At 39.5% G+C, this 16351-nt stretch overlaps 1 protein-coding gene across 3 annotated transcripts in view; it reads right to left on the reverse strand.

Moving 5' to 3' along the window:
• SLC9A3 (solute carrier family 9 member A3) overlaps window positions 1–16099 on the reverse strand; it is a 56466-nt gene extending 40367 nt beyond the window's left edge. For all 3 annotated transcript variants that reach the window (XM_077179610.1, XM_077179625.1, XM_054640208.2), the window contains exon 1: window positions 15753–16099. In XM_077179610.1, the coding sequence (XP_077035725.1) occupies window positions 15753–15942 (190 nt within the window). In that variant the 5' untranslated portion in view covers window positions 15943–16099. The remainder of the gene's footprint in view (window positions 1–15752) is intronic.
• Window positions 16100–16351: the final 252 nt, after the last annotated feature.

Raw genomic sequence — 16351 nt, forward strand, 5'->3', positions numbered from 1 at the left:
AAGTGTGGTAGCATTTGGCCCTCATGGAACTGAATGACACTGAAAGAAAAATGGGAACAGTCAAAAATAATATTTCAAAATGAGAGCAAAGTACACATTAGAAACACCTTGAAGTATAGTAGAGGATATAAAACAGGACGGTAAAAGAATCATAAAACTGCTTCACTTGCTATGTAAAGGTATTATAATTAAATTGCAATATATTACAACAGCTCCAGCTTTAAAATAGTATTCAAAGATTCACTGAAAGTTATTGACAGATAGTGAAAGCATTGTTTTAGTTTTAAAATACCAAACTATTTTCCAGTAACATGGGTTAAATAAAGAAATGCCAAGAGCTCAGTTTCACACCATGAATTTTAATTTTCTTTTTTCCTTTCAACCTCCATTTTAATATGATAAATTAATTGAAACTAAGACATCCTCATGGGAATGTTTTGGCATCCGCTCATAAAGATAAAAAACTGCAGAAATGGGTTACTAGTAATATAGGAACCAGTTGTTTTGTTGCATGATAAATTGTGTAAGGAATTGCCAAAGCCTGAATAAAAACCAGAATCAGCTCTCCCTGGTTGAGGTCTACAGTAAATGAAGAAAAATAAGATGAGGAAGAAATCATTTAATGAATACCAATAGTAGGCTGAAACTCTGTAAACGTCCTTATATGGTAGGGACTTGGTCTTCTTCCCCTGTACTGCTTCCAGCAAGGCATAGTAAGGATTGTTGCTGCTAGAAAGGGCATGAGGGACATAATTAAACCCTAAGGGCTAGGGCAAATAGCTATGAAGGCTGCTGCAAGTCATGGGGTAGGAAAGTACTTTTTTTCAGGCACTGGCAGACTGGCTTGCTTCCTGTCCCTTACATTCCACCCCAGTAAGATTTTAATTAATACAAGTGGAATAGCATGGAATTACAATGGAAGTATTCCTGATTACAGCAGTAAATTAAATAAGCATTATGGTATTCAAATTCCCTAGCGAGGCCCACAGACCAAAAAAAAAAAAAACAGCGAAGCAAGCAGACATATGTCAAGTAGCTCTTGCTTAAAACTGAAAATATATTTGAGAGAATTAACAAAATATGCCAGGCTACTTTCCATTGAAAGTAAATACTACTGCACCCCCTGAAAAGCTTCAAAGTTTTGCCAGTCATATGTTGGAGGAGAGTCTCCAGCAGTTTGGTAAGAGAAGAATTTCATGGTGGACTGCAACTCCTATACATAATTTCAGAAACTCAAATATACTGTTTATATGTGCCAGAAATTTGGTCATCTCAGATTTTCTTGGTGAGATTTTAACCAAAAAGTTAGAACTACTTTTAAGATAAACACTTCCTATTGACATAAGTTGTCCAGAATGACAACAGATGAAGTCTCTTCCCAAGCTCAACACAATTCAGAAGTGTGCGCTCACAGCCTAGAAATCCACTTGTATCCCAGGCTGCATCCAAAGCAGCGTGGACAGCAGGACAAGGGAGGACATTCTGCCCCTCCACTCTGCTCTGGTGAGACCTCACCTGGAATTCTGCATCCAGCTGTGAGGTCCCTGGCAGAGGAAAGGGCATGGATCTGTTGTAACAGGTTCAGAGCAGGCAACTAAGTTGATTACAGGACTGGAGAACCTCTGCTATGAAGACAGAATGGGAGACTTGGCATTGTTCAGCCTGGAGAAGAGAAGGCTCGAGGAAGACCTTATAGCAACTTACAGTAGCTAAAGGGGGACTGCAAGAACGCTGGAGAGGGACTTTTTGCATGGACACACAGTGAAAGAACAAGGGGAAAATGGCCTTAAACTGAAGGAAGGTAGATACTAGGAAGAAACTCTTTGGTGTAAGGATGGTGAGGCACTGGAACAGGTTTCCAGAGAGGTTGTGGACTCCCAATGCCTAAAGGTGTTCAAGACCAGGCTGGATGCAGCTGTGGGCAACCTGGTCTAGGGGAAGATGTCTTTGCCCATGCAGGAGAGCTGGGACAAGATGATCTTTAAGGTCCCTTCCAACCCAAACTATTCTATGATTCCACGATTCTCTAATTTTTTAGGGCTTTGGAAACATCTTTGTAGAGCTTTGGAATGATTTATGATCCCAGAGCTTTTTCAGAAAATGGAGAAGCAAGTAAAAACTTTTGTCTTAAAGAATGCTCTAGACATAATGTGTCACTTACCTGTTTCTTCATACACTATTATGGAGAATACATTATGGAATTTACTTCATGACAGAATAGCTCTTTTGACATCACTAGCACTAGTCAGAAAGAATATGGTAAAGAACTGAGCAAGGTGATCAGTGGGAAAGAAAGAGGCAACAATTCTCATGTTACAAGAGTTACACAGTACTCTGTCTATTAAGAAAACACCATTTTCACCAATCAAGCCTGTAAGTTTCTGGGTTAGGCAACAGAAAACAGAAAATGTGACATGCTTTATTACTGAATGCACTCATTCCTGCCCATAAGAAAGTGAATTTGCTCAGAAATCCAGATATGTGATTTATTTTCCCTTGGATTTAAGGGCAAGATGCATTTTAATTTATATCACTCTAATTTTATCCTGCAAATGGCTCTGAGATACTGCTATCATTCAATGTGCTTTAGCTAGACTTTTGATTTTTGTCCCTACAGCTTCTCCAATTAAGTAACACGTTAACTTTCATACCTTCATTATCTCATTTGAGAGGTGATGTACACGATGGTAGCAGCAGGAGGAGCTGTAGTTTAATTAGGGTCCTTATACTGCAAAATGTAGTGCATGGAAAATAGCTTTGATGCTTTGAAATGCAGTAAGAAGGTGATAAGACAGCTGTTTTTTTCAACCATGCATTTGTGTTTTGTAGTGCAGGTGCAGGCAAAGTGAGAAAGGACAGTGTGCAAAAAGAAGTTCACAAGGAGATTAGTTTAACATTACTTTCCACATTTGAGAAATAAAAAGGAAGGGAACAAAACAACTGGCTAAAGCTGTATTTGAAGGCTAGCTCACAACTCAAATATTCTGGGTACTTAAGATGACTGTGTATTACAAGAAAAAAGAAAGGTAGCAACCAGACACAAATCCCCTCCTAAGTAAAAAAATCCCAGAATGCCACATACCTAGACTAAGCATGATTCTATTGTATGATATATAGTAAAAAGTCATATCAACATAGGATTCTTTTCATTGTAAAATAATGTGCTTCATATAGTTAGATCCCTTCCTACATGGGAAAGATTTTGCATATATTCCTAAAAATATCTGTGCAGAAATTAAACTTTGGGAGCAGTAAGAATTCAGTATGAAACAAATATCCACAGTAGTACCTCTTTTTTACTTTTATTACCACATATATAAGAATTAAATTTCAGTTGAATCCTAAAGTAGTTACAATTTGAAAAGACCTTTGAAGGTCATCTACTCCAATCCCCTTCAACGAGCGGGGACATCTTCAACTAGACCAGATTGCTCAAAGACCCATCCAACCCGGCTTTGAATATTTCCAGAGACTGAGCATCTATCACCTTTCTGGGTAATCTGCTCCAGTGTTTCACCACCCTAGTCATTTCTTCCTTCTATGTATCCTGATTCTTTTAGTTAACAACCACTAGTCCTAGTCCTATCCCAGCAGGCCCTGCTAAAAAGTCTGCCCCAGTCTTTGTTTTGGACACCCTTCAAGTACTGAGAGACAACAATGAGGTGTCCCCAGAGCCTTCTCTTCTCAAACAACCTAAATGCTCTCAGCTTGTCTTAATAGGAGAGGTACTCTCACCTTCTGGTCATCTGGGTGGCTTCCTCAGGACCTGCTCCAACAGATCCCTTTCCTTCCTGTGCTGAGGACCCCAGAGCTGGACACAGTACTCCAGGCAGGCTCTCATCAGGGCAAAGCAGAGGGAGAATTGCTCCACTTTGACCTGCTGGCCACGCTGCTTTTGATGCTGCCCAGGAAGCAACAACAAAATAAAACAAGGAGCAATACCAATGCCAGAGCAGTAAAGAAAAACAGTCACTGATTCACAAATTATTGTCCACTCCTCACAGAAAGCCCCTGTCAATACTGTGACCCCCCTCTGCCTCACAACCCAACCCAGAGTGGGAACCCTCCCACCCTCCCCAGAAAATGACTGAAGGAATACAGAATCACCTCCTCGCCATGCCCCTCCTGGCTGCAAAAATTAATCCTGTCCTGGCTGGATCCAGGATTCTGTGTTTTAGGCACTATAACAGAAACCTTACCATTGGCAGTAGTACTTCTTCATCTCCCTATAATCAGAAAGCATTTATCACATGATGGCATATCGACAAGATTCTACTTTCAACACATTGGGGTCCTCCAAAATGCAACAGACAAAACATGCTAGACCAGGCAGCAAGAGGAAAATGTAAGACCATTCTCCTTTACATTTGCATGGGTCTTTCCTGACACAAGCACTTCAGTACCCCCACAGAAGCTGAATTTCCACTTGCAGTGGCAGATTTATCTTGGACTGCTTTTAATCTTTACTCATAAATCACAATAAACAGAAGGAAACTTCATACTTCCTCCTGCTGTTTTTACATCCTCATACTTTCAAACACCAAACAGCATTATTCAAGTGAACATGCCTTAAGAATTATGGTTTTTAGTAAGATCAACTGTGCTGTATTCCTTAAGAAAGGCTAAAGAATTAAGATGCCTTACTGAGTGCTTGAAAGTAATAATTTTGGTTCAAAAAAAATTTAGCTTATCCCTTAATTACCATTTTCTTCAGTACAAGTATTCAAGACATGAGAACATATTCTTCTGTTTACTGAAAGGCTAGGGAACATAAGGTTCAAATAAGATTAATATATTGTGTATTAAGGAATTGCTGCTCTCCTTAAGTCCATGGTCAATGTGAGTCCTTTTTTTTTAAGCTCATGTAAATTGTAACAACCTCACCCTTAAATCAGAGAATGTCTGAAAATTGAATTAACTTGAGCAGAGGAGGGGGAAAGTGAATTATAAAATTTTATTTTTCACTGACTTCAGTGATGTATCTATCCTACTGAAAAAAAAATTGAATATTCTGAACTTATATTCTTCATTTTTAACAAAAATTTTGGAGGATCGTGGACTTTTTTTCTAAATTTTGTCACGGAGAAAGTAATAAAACTCACCTTCCTTTTCCAGGCACTTCTACTGCATAAGACAGTGTAAGTTTTCACTGGTACATGTTTCAGACTCTGTTAAAGATGCTACACAGCCACTTAGATATCTGGCCTGAGTGAGGCACTAACCTATCTTTTATTCTTGCCTTGGATCATAAGACTTTGCTCCATGCAGCAATTGGAAGATCCAGCTTCAAATATCCCAGAAGATTTATAAAATTTCGAGGAGCAGGTGGAAAGGTGGCTCCCTCATTTGAAAGAATACTTAGCATGACAGCAAACTGAAAAAATTGATATTCAGTGATTTGATGCCTCTTCATCTTCTCTAAGAAATGCTGCCTGTACAGCAGATACAGTGTATTCCACAGGATAACACGGAGAGCTACTGGATGAGTCCTCCTGAGGATAGATTGCCCAAGAGCAAAAGCAATCCTCTTGAAGATCTATAGAGCAAAGTTCCAAAAATCTTACATTGCTAACTCATGATAAGTCATTATGATTAACAGAAGTCTTGATAGAACCTGCCAGGCAGTATTTTATGACAAAATCCTTTCAATGAATAGAAAATATTTTAACAGAAAACCTTTAATGACAGTCAAATGCTTTTCTTTGTGATAACAAAGCAACAGAAATTGAGAAATTAATTAAAACATTTATGTGTTTGTTAGGCTTTGAATGTAAATATGGAGATTCTTTCTGCAGTTTTTCTTGTTCTTTCACAATCTAATTCCAATGTTTTTATGCATATGTAATAGCACCCTTATCTGTAGCTTCCATTCTGCCCTTCATCTCATACCTTTTATCATACTTTTTCATTCTTGATCAGGGCAATGCTCAGTTCAAAAGTGTTTATTTTTTTAGACATAGACTATCTTTCTCAGTTCATTACACCAGAAAGATTGTGCATGCAACTTCAAATACTTTTTTGCCTAAGAAGTTATTTGTGATTTCTTTTCTACATGGCTTCTATGGTAGCAAGTGAAACAATGGAGAAGCATGAGAATAAACACAGCATTTAAGCAGCAGTTCTACTTAGAAAAAAAAAATACACTATTCTCCACTAATGGTCATCCACAACAGCTGATCCGACCAAGTAACTGAGTCCAAAATATCTTTATCTACAATTCAATAATGTTTCTTGACAAAATACCAGTTCAATAGTTGAAATGTCCTCCTATCCAGAGTCAGAGTTTTCACAGTCCTTTGTGAAGTGAAATGGAGTTAGCTAAATGAGTATAATTTCGGGAAGGAATAGAAGACCATTATGGCCATAATTTAGGGTTCTTTTTTTAGAAGGACAAAGGCAGTCTTCTTGAGAAAAGCCAATTAAAAATGGACAAACTGAGACAAGGTTGCAAAGTGCCAGTGCTGCAAGTCGAAGATGCAGGAGTAATAGCTGCATAAGTACGGAGAGCCACGGAGGTGTGTTTTTCTGGCATACAGCTTGTGTGCAGAAAAGGGATTTGTAGGAAACAGGGTAGACTACAAACACCACCTCTGAGTTTACACATGTTCCTGCTGACTCATTTAGCTGCTACTTGAGCTTGGTACTACCAGTGAACAGATCTCACCGCACGTTCCCATCAAGCAATAATGATAATTCTCATTAGAATATCAATTCTTCCTGGGGCAAAGTTTGGCTAAAACAAGAGATGAAACTCACTGTGTATCAGGTAAGAGAAGGCAGAAGGGTGAGTGATATATGAATGAAAGCCATTCATAACAGAAAATTGAAGCCACTCTGATCAGAGAGCACCTAGCTTAAAGGAGAGATAAACTATGCTGGTACTTTGTCATTCCTTTATTTAATTCATGACGGCATGATCAAGTGGCTACTATAGGACCACGTTGTTTTCCTCTCTTCTCTGTAGTGTGCAATTTTGTGCTATCCAAAGTGTACCAATTGCATACACAAATGTTGCTTTCTTTGACCGGGTAAGATGCAGATGAAGGTCTACCCATGTATAACCACTGCTAATCCAAGGTTCTGCAGATCTGACAGAGCAACTAATTCGGTAAACAGACTCATGAGGGACAAGAAATTTCCCAGGAGGAGTCAGCATGGTTCACTACATGAAAGTGCTTGACCAACCTGAAAACAATAAGTGATGCACATGGAAGATGAGGGGAGACCAGTGCCTGATGAGTTTCTAATGAGCCGTCAATAAGGCCTTTGACGCTGCCTCCCAGAACAGCCTCAGGCTGTTGCTGTAGGGGCTGGATGAGCCGCTGTGGGATGGATTGAAAACTGGATGAAAGGACAGACCTTGAGGATGGTGATCAGTTGTGTAAAGTATAGTCGGAGGCTTGGTAACTAGCAGTGAACCCCGGGGGGTCTGAACTGAGTCCAGTCCTGTTTAACATTTTCATTAATGGTCTGAACGATGGGGCAGAGAGCAATTCAGCAATTTGGCTGATGACACAAATTTGGAGGAGTGGCTGATAGGCCAGAGGGACCTTGACAGGCTGGAGAAATGAGCTGACAGGAACCTTGTATAGAGTTTGGCAAAGTGAAGTGCAGAGTCCTGCAACTGATGAGGAACAACCCTCCAGACCAGTATATGTAGGGGGCCACCCAGCTGCAGAGCAGCTTGGCAGAGATGTGAGCGTGGCCAAATACTTGCACAGGCTGCCCTAAAGGGTTGTTGTAAATAATCAAAAGCTGCCTGGACATGATCGTGGCAATGAGCTGTAGGTCATCCTGGGTAAGCTGGAGCACAGGACCAGATGTTGCACCTTTCAACCTCAACAAGCCTGTGACACTATTATTTTATGAATCTGTGAACTCCATAGGAGACCCAGTATCAAACAGTTTTCCCCAGTTCACTACTCTCCCGAATTCATTCCCAGAACTAAATAGGATGGAATAGCTTAGAGCCAGAATTATTTCAACAGAAAATCTGGATATTTAATTCAAACCAGGTCTTAGAGCACTTCAAACTCTAGACTGTGCACAGACAGAAGAGCAAGCATTCAAAAACTGCTTCAGTCATTCTGGAATGAATATTTTAACCACTTAAACCACTAAGTATCATTTATTAACTGAATTTCCTAAGCATATATCTAAGCTGCCAAGGTCTGAAAATTTACATCTAGATATTCACCAGTTTAGTATTTCACTGGAGTAGGATTGTAATATCGCCAAACTATATCTATATTTAGTTTTATGTATGATCACATAACAACTCTACCTCCAGTACAACTGTTAATGTATCAACATAACATTAACATAAAGCTATCTTATACTAACTGGTATCACCTAGTCCCTGGAATATTATTATATCACCAAACCAATGAAACAAGTTAATTTTAATAAAAGAGCTAGCAAGTCTCTCCATCAGTTTACAATCTATTTGCACCTGGGAGATTTTCATTGTGGAATCTCACTGTCTCAAGACCTTTACCGGTTTCTTAATATTTAATATTTTCCTCAAAGCTTAACTTATGAAACTGGCTGAATCCATAAAGATACTAGTTCAAACTTACCCCCCCCCCCCCCCCATTTTTAAAAAGCAGAGATAGCCATAACCACATGTTTTTGAAAAATCAATCTACAATCTACACTGAGATTTTCTTCCCTGGCATGTGATTACTGCTATTTTACATTTGGCTTTGGCAAAAACCAAGGCATTTTTTCTTTCAATAGATAAATGCAGAACTTCTCTCCTAGACACATTTTAATGAATCCAGAATTACTGCTTTTATTTTCATTTAATGGAAGGAGAAAACTCTCCAGATCCAACTACTTAAAACCCCTGTTATTGTGCAGGCCTTTCAGAATACCTTCTAGTTTTCTTCTTCCATGAATGAACATTAAATATTCGTGCTTTAATTGAAAGTGTTTCCATTTGATGTCTTGCATTCCATCTTGGTCAGCTCTTCCTTGTCAGCCTGTAGTTTCAGTGTTTATGACTTTACAGTGCTGTACATAGCAGCCAATTGGGTATCAAGTCATTCCTTCCACAGGGAATATAATATTTTCCACAGAAAATACTCTGCAAATTGCTTTACAAAAGGAAACAAAGTATTGCAACACAGCCAATCCACCATGCTCTGTGGTTTACCAAGACAGTTTTAATGGTCTCTAGTTTTAAAGGGTTGCCACTTGTCAACAAACCGAATAACAATTAAAGACTCTAGTTTTTTCAGGCCATTAGTCTAACTTCATTGCTGCAGGTAGGAGAGAAAAATCAGAGACATTTTCCTGAGAAAAAAGAATACTCAGATAAGAAATATTCTTCTTTGACTTTGGACTCAACATTTCATCTTGGAACAGAGCGAGACATATGATACAGAAGAACTAAGTAATCCACTAGCCCGTTAATTCAGAGCAATTAAAACTCAGGTAAATAGGGCTGGGAACTCTTTTAGTTGAATTCCAAACATTTCTTAAAGCAAACTTGTGGTAAAGCTACTGATATTTGACAGGCTTCTGGTTGTATGTGTCAAACAAAGTAATAATTCAGGATTTCCAGTACCAGCTTCCCTACTAAGCATCTCTAACACACAAAGGTCCACAAGAAACAAAGGGGGACCTCAGAGCCTTTCACTTGAAGAACAAGTGTACACCTCCTCTGTACGCCCAGAGACACCTTGGTCTATTCCTTGTGGGGCTGTGGTCTGCTGCATTACCACATAAGAGATTTACAGTCACTTCGGGGGATTTGTAGATAGCTCTTGGTAATAAGTGGCTTGAGCTCTGAAGACAGTAAATCAATGGTTTCAACAATCCTAAGACTACAGTATTAAAAGGATTCCATTGTTCTGCAGAGAACGCCGAGCACTTTGCACACAGGTGCCTGAAAGTAATTGATGGCAGAGATCCTTCCTTAGGTATGCATGCCTGAACTGTATTCAATTCAGGGCCATTCCCAAAATGCCATTGTTTTCTTATGTAATTCACACAAGTTGCCATTGTACATTTGCTATTTGCCAGGGCATGTAATCTGAATCTTGTCAAATTATACTATCCTGATATCTTCTTCCCTGCTCTAAATAATTAAGACTTGAGACTTGCAAGACTTGGAGGGGGAGGGGGAAGAAGATAGATGTGTGTTACAGGGAGACAGGAAGTACAGAAAAATTATGAGTAAGGCACAAGAGTAAAATGGAACTAAAATGTGGGAATAGGCAGTCACTTAAAAATATGGCTCACAGATTATCACTTAAAATATGGCTCACACAGTTGTTCCTAGCATTGGAAAGGCAAAGCTATTATTCAGTTTTGGAAATATTCTTTTCAGATGCCTAAAACTTATAAAATATTAGATATAAAAGGTAATTCTTTAAAAAGATAAGAGATTTTACAGTACTTAACATTCCTAGTTCACAGGTATTTTAAACAGCATGTTGGAGAAGAAAATACAGCATCATACAAAAATGAAGACAGCAGATATGTAATAATTGCCAGCACAATTTTATAGTGTTTCTATGACTGTCTGGGGAGAAAATGCATATGCCTCTGTTCTAAGTGTGCTAACCTGTTTCAGCTTCTACTGACTTCACAATAAAGGTAAAAGAAGCATTTTCCCCTTCTTATCTTTGTCAGGATGGGCGGGAGTGGCGGCGGGGCGGGGGGGGGGGGGGGGGGGGGGGAGGGCGGTGCGGAGATAGCTAACTCCAGACTTCTTAGGTCACAATGTAAAGACTTTTTCCATATTATCACTTGCTAATGACGGCAACTTTTAACAAGATCTACAATCATGAGGAGGTTTTAAACTTTGCAGGATCTGGTGATATCATCACCTTTGAATCTCTGACTCCATTTTCAGTTAAATACACCCAGTAAAGTTCTGCTAAGCACCTTTCAACATTTTTTCTAACTATGTCATTTACTGAAGAATTTCCAATAGAAGAGCTAGTCTCACATTTTTTATTTTATTAAAACAATACCCTAAAACACTTTCTCTACATAACTGACACTTTTCAGTAGCTAGAGTGCTAGGAGGAGAAACTTTGGAGGCAAATGGGCTTTTGTTATGACAGTTTGCTTTGGAAGGAGGGTTATTGATTTCTTCAAAGAAAATATTGCCCCAGGAGTCTAAATTAGATGGATGGTTAGACCTGCCTTTCACTGTTCCTTCCCCAGCCCATCCCTAACATACTTAAAATTCTCCACAGCAATTGTTTGTGTTAACAAAATCTAAACAGCTCCTTTCTCAGGGTAGTTTGAGACAATGTGAAGGAGCCCAGGCATGCAGAAACTAGACTGTTTGTGGGGAGCCATATCTCTAAGCTTAGAGATGCATTGTGCTCTGAAGCTTGTGATCCTCCTGGGGTCTCAAGAGCTGATGGACTCAACAAGTTCATCTGACACAGTATCTTCATCAGTCTTCTCCTATGTGTTTGCTCACTGTTATTGAATCATTTCTTCCCCCTCCTCCAAAGCATTGTGGCATTCCTGAGGACAGATTTACCAGCTGCCCTGGATTCAAATTTCACTCCCACTTTTTGATTTCTTATATATAAGCCTTTAGAATTTGTATGCTACTACACAGAAATTAAGGAAAAAAAAATGTGACATTCTTAGACTCAGCATAACCTATACCAACAAAAATGGTTGGCAAGAGGTTTGACTCAGATAATGAAAAGGTTGTGTAGCCTTCCTCATTCCTGTTCATAGTCACTTACTCTCCCACTATTTCTTCCAGTTGCTTATCTGCATACACGGAGCAAACCCAGCGGGTCAGACAGACAAAAAGGCTGCTTTGAAGAGCTTTTTTTTTACTTTGGAACAATTACCTATTCTTCTGTAAAAATGTTGAAAAAATGTTATAAAAATATTAGAGTACAGAAAGGGATTTAAACTGCAAGAAGGAATTTCACAATTTCCCCAATATAAACTCCAATGAAGATATAAATACAATCTCTCTCTGTTTCCTAGGATTCTGAACAAGTGTAGAAACATGTATTAGATATCCCTCAAGTAGAAAGCATTTTTTTTTTTTGCATTGACATGGTCTGAGAAATACCAACACAAAATTGTATACAATGTTCAGTGTTAAAAAAATTCTTCTCTTAGCCATTTTTAGCTTCTGAGCTCATTTCTTCCCTTCTTCTACTTCCAAAGTTTTCTGATCTTCCACCTGTTCCTGCCTCTTTCTGTGGAGACTTTCCAGCTGAAATATTTTGTGTCTTCTATGCATCTATTTATTCAAAGTTTATTTCCAAGATGTTATCCATGACAGACATATAAAGAAGAAGAAGAGCACATTGCCAAGTGAGCTTAGAAAGAATGTGAGAGTCTGGTCAGCGTACAAGTGTCTTTCATCTTAAACCAGAACTACATTGTGTGAGTATGTTGTTTAAAAATGGTACATCCTTTACCTACAGCAGGAAATATCTGTACTGTCTGTAGCTATAAGTGCACAGATGTGCATTTGGAGGTTATTCTTTTTCAGTGGTATTGCTTATTTCTTCTGAAGCACTGAGATAACCAGGACGTGGACTCCTGAGGTCCACCAGGAGGGTCCTCTGCTGTACCTCATGTACTTCTTAATGTAAATAAGATGATTTTCTGGCTTAGATTTACAAATGTAAGTAGTTTATTGGCCCTATCCCACAAGGATACTCCTCTGTGGTGATAAGACAGCCTACCAAAAGAAGAAATAAAGATCATTAGCCAAAGCAGAACATTGTGAACCTTAAAAATGTTTCACGTGAAGTGGAAGAATGAAAAGTTGGAATATCTCAGATGAAGAGGGTCAAACCAAATAAATTATAATATGTTAAACAGTAGACCAAGATGCATCAGAAGTTTCATGGAAGGCACATATTTTTTTATTTTCTATAATGCATGAAAGCCAATTGTATGAAGATTCTTTTCCACAGTTTCATTCGTAGCAGTATTTAGAGTTAACTAGTAACTAGACCAAACTAAAACTAAAAAAGCAGTTTCCTTCTCCAAAAGCCCAAAACTAGTCACTTCTTCATGTATAGGGATACTTATGAGATTTAATATACAATAGTTTATGTGGCAGAATACCTTGTACACAATATGAACATCAAGCCCCAGAAAATCTGCAAAAATCTCCTAATACAAAATGCTTCCCCAGTCATATAATATCATGAACTGAAACTTGTTTTTTTACAAAAACCCTGAAATTCCACACAAATGAAACAAAACAAATCTAAAAAAACCCTGAAAGCAACAAAAATTCAAATAAGCACTAAACCACTAATGCTATTCCAATTCAAGAGAAAGCAAAGTATTCTCATATACCTTTATCCCCAGGTACCAACTGCAATTCCTAGAACACTTCCAGCTGACCCAATTGTCTATCATCCATCAGTAAAATAACTCCCAATCCCTGTAGCCACGGAGAAGTGAGCTTGCATGTGTAAGAACAGCTCCTTCCCTGCTGAAAAACCCACAGCACAACCAGTACTTTTACTCCACTACAACTGACCTGCTTCAGGTAGTAAAGAAACCCAAGGATAGATATTCTATATTTCTTTCTCAGTTCTCTTCTGTCTGCTTTTTGAATATGTAAACTTTCTTTGATGCAGCACAGGACTTTTGCAATTCAAAATCTCATAGATTTCTGACCTACTTTCCAGAACCCTTGACACAAAAAGGCAGACAGAAGGCAGAAAAGCTATTTTTTTCAGTTCCCTTTCTCACAGACTTATATGAACACCTTCATGATTTCTTCATTAAGAAGGTGTTGAACAGTGAGTGTACATTCTTGCTTTTCTCTGTGTTATTTGTAACTGATGGGGAAAGCAGAGACATTCATAGGCTCTCAGGGGAATACAGCAGTTATCCACTGCTTCTCCAAAAACTATGTCCAGAGAAGTATAGGATCAAAAATACAAATGTGAAGAGAGAAACATACAAAGCTTGAGAGCTCTGGGAAGAAAAGTGATGGAGCCGATGATAAGTATGATCTACTAATAAGTGACATGCTCTGTGCAGCTATGAAAGAAGTACAAAGAATTTAAAAACAGAATCAGCACCACCTGGCTCCTGACAGTAAGTGCTTTATCAAGAGTTTATATCAAGGACTTCATGGTAAAATGGCTCATATTAATCTCAACTAATCTCAATCCAGACAATTGCAATTTAAATATAGTACAATCTAACTGTCCTGTTCTTGGGTTCAGTGGCTTTAGACACAAACTGATATGGTTGTGCACCATTAATATTACACTGTACAACTGGGCCACATGTCCAGAACAGCAAAGCCTAAATAGCACAAGGCCTTAATAACTATACTTACTTAGAAGACTATCTAAAAAGACAGTTCAAACAAGCAGCCTGTTTATTACTTTGTTCAGTACAATTTTATAGGTACTCAGTGTTGTCAGTTGTTTCCTGTATATGGTTTCCCCAGCTTTCTAATTGCTATAACTCATCAATAAAAGTAAATTAAAACATAATTGTCTGTTATGTAAACTCGGTGATGCAGCAACTGTCTGAAGACAAACTATTTGCATAGTGTAGTCAAACAGGTTCAGAGAAAGGTATTTAGTTATATATCTATGGTTAATCAAGTAAAAGCCAAGATGCAAATACTGCTGGAAAATTATGTACAATATCACCCCAACCTGTAACATACTCCTTTGTAAAATACTTTTTTGGAGTTTGAAGACAACATTTTCCATCCAGGTCTTACTGTGCTTCTCTTATGTGCTAGACAGAATACACCCAAGTATACCTTTTTACATCTTTCATTCTCTGCGGCATGAAAAATCTATGGGATGTGATTCTGGTATACCAAATTAGTATTAAGAGTACAAGTCCAGAAAAGTCTTCAGTAGGATTTTCAGCTGACCTGAGAGGAGACTGATTATAGAAAAGATTTATTTTAAATTAAAATGGCATTTACAGTGTCAGCCAAACTGAAGGTGTGTTTTTAGGCAAAAGGTCTGAAAGTAATAGCATCAATCAAGTAAAATGCATTCTAATTAAACAGCGACTTTTCTCGTTCAGCAAACTGCATTACTGATACAAGATCGCTTTTGGAGAAAGTCACAAAGTTCAGAACACAAGAGTTGGAGCATTCATATAAATTCATTTAAACTACACAGAAGTTAGGCTAAGTCCTGGCTTTTCACTTGTTCCAATTTCTTGAAGAAAATTCTGGGTGCTCTAAAGCTTGTATTTTTTTCAGCTACATCAGATGATCTGATAATATGTGTTGCCTTTCTCTATAAACGATGCTCTTTCACTAATCCAACGATGCACTTCAAAGCAGAAAATGCTAAGTTCATATGTGCAGTTTGCACTGGTTAGTTTTGATATTACGAGCTGATATAGCTAACAACCATAGGCAGGAGAAAAGCATATCATAAAGTGCGATAGATATTGTGTAAGCAGTAAGGCCGGATTTTTGTTTCACTTTTGCAAAAAAGTTTTTCCTGGGAGCAAGGGGAATGCAAGGTCTCAAGGAATTGAAAGGGTTTTCAAGGAGTGAGATGCAGAAGCCACAGTCGTGGGCGGTGAAAATGAACCAGGTAACCCCTCGAGGCTGGTGAAAATCACACTGCTAAGCACCGTGTAGGGCAGTATTATGAAATCAGGACAGAGTACAGTAAACCCCCTGAAAACGGGTCAGCGGACCGATGATAAGCTTTCTTCATTTACGTTGGGTGGGAAAAGGGCTAGGGAGGAGGGAAAGGGAGAGGACATGTATTAATATGTAACTCCGGACTCACCGATTTTGGCCAAGCTGGCCACAAGTATCCAGAGTGCAATGATATACGGCTCCTTGACGTGATCCCATTTGAAAGACACGATGGCAAAGCTTTCGTTGCTATTTTTATGGCTTTCCGAGCTTCTCTGTCCCAGCGCCGCTGGGAGAGCCATCAGCCCCAGGAGGAGCGCCACTCCAGATACCGGCCTCATCTTCAAATCACACAACAAAATTCTGCTTCCCCTTCCCGGAGAGATCCCGCCTCTTCGGAGGTCCTTGGGGGCGAGGTCCTTGTCCCTGCGCCCAACGGCTCAGGACGGTGGGACAGCGGCGCGCGCGGCCGAGGGCGGCAGGGTCCCCTCCTGTCCCGTCCCGCACCGGCTGCTCCAGGCGTCGCCTCGCGTGGGGTGGCACAGGACGGGTCAGAGGCTCCGCGCACACGCAGATGCTTCGAGCTGGGGTCCCGCTGCTCGCCCGCACCTGCCTTTATCAGGCTGTTCCCGATCGGGCGGAGGCGGAGCCTCCCGCCGCTCCCGCAGAGGCTGCCGTGCGGGGACGGCGATGCCCTCACTGACGGAGCGCCCGGGGGTCGGCGGGCAGCTCCGCAGGCTCTGGGCTGTG

Source organism: Agelaius phoeniceus, chromosome 1 (genome assembly GCF_051311805.1).
Source record: "Agelaius phoeniceus isolate bAgePho1 chromosome 1, bAgePho1.hap1, whole genome shotgun sequence".
NCBI lineage: Eukaryota > Metazoa > Chordata > Aves > Passeriformes > Icteridae > Agelaius > Agelaius phoeniceus.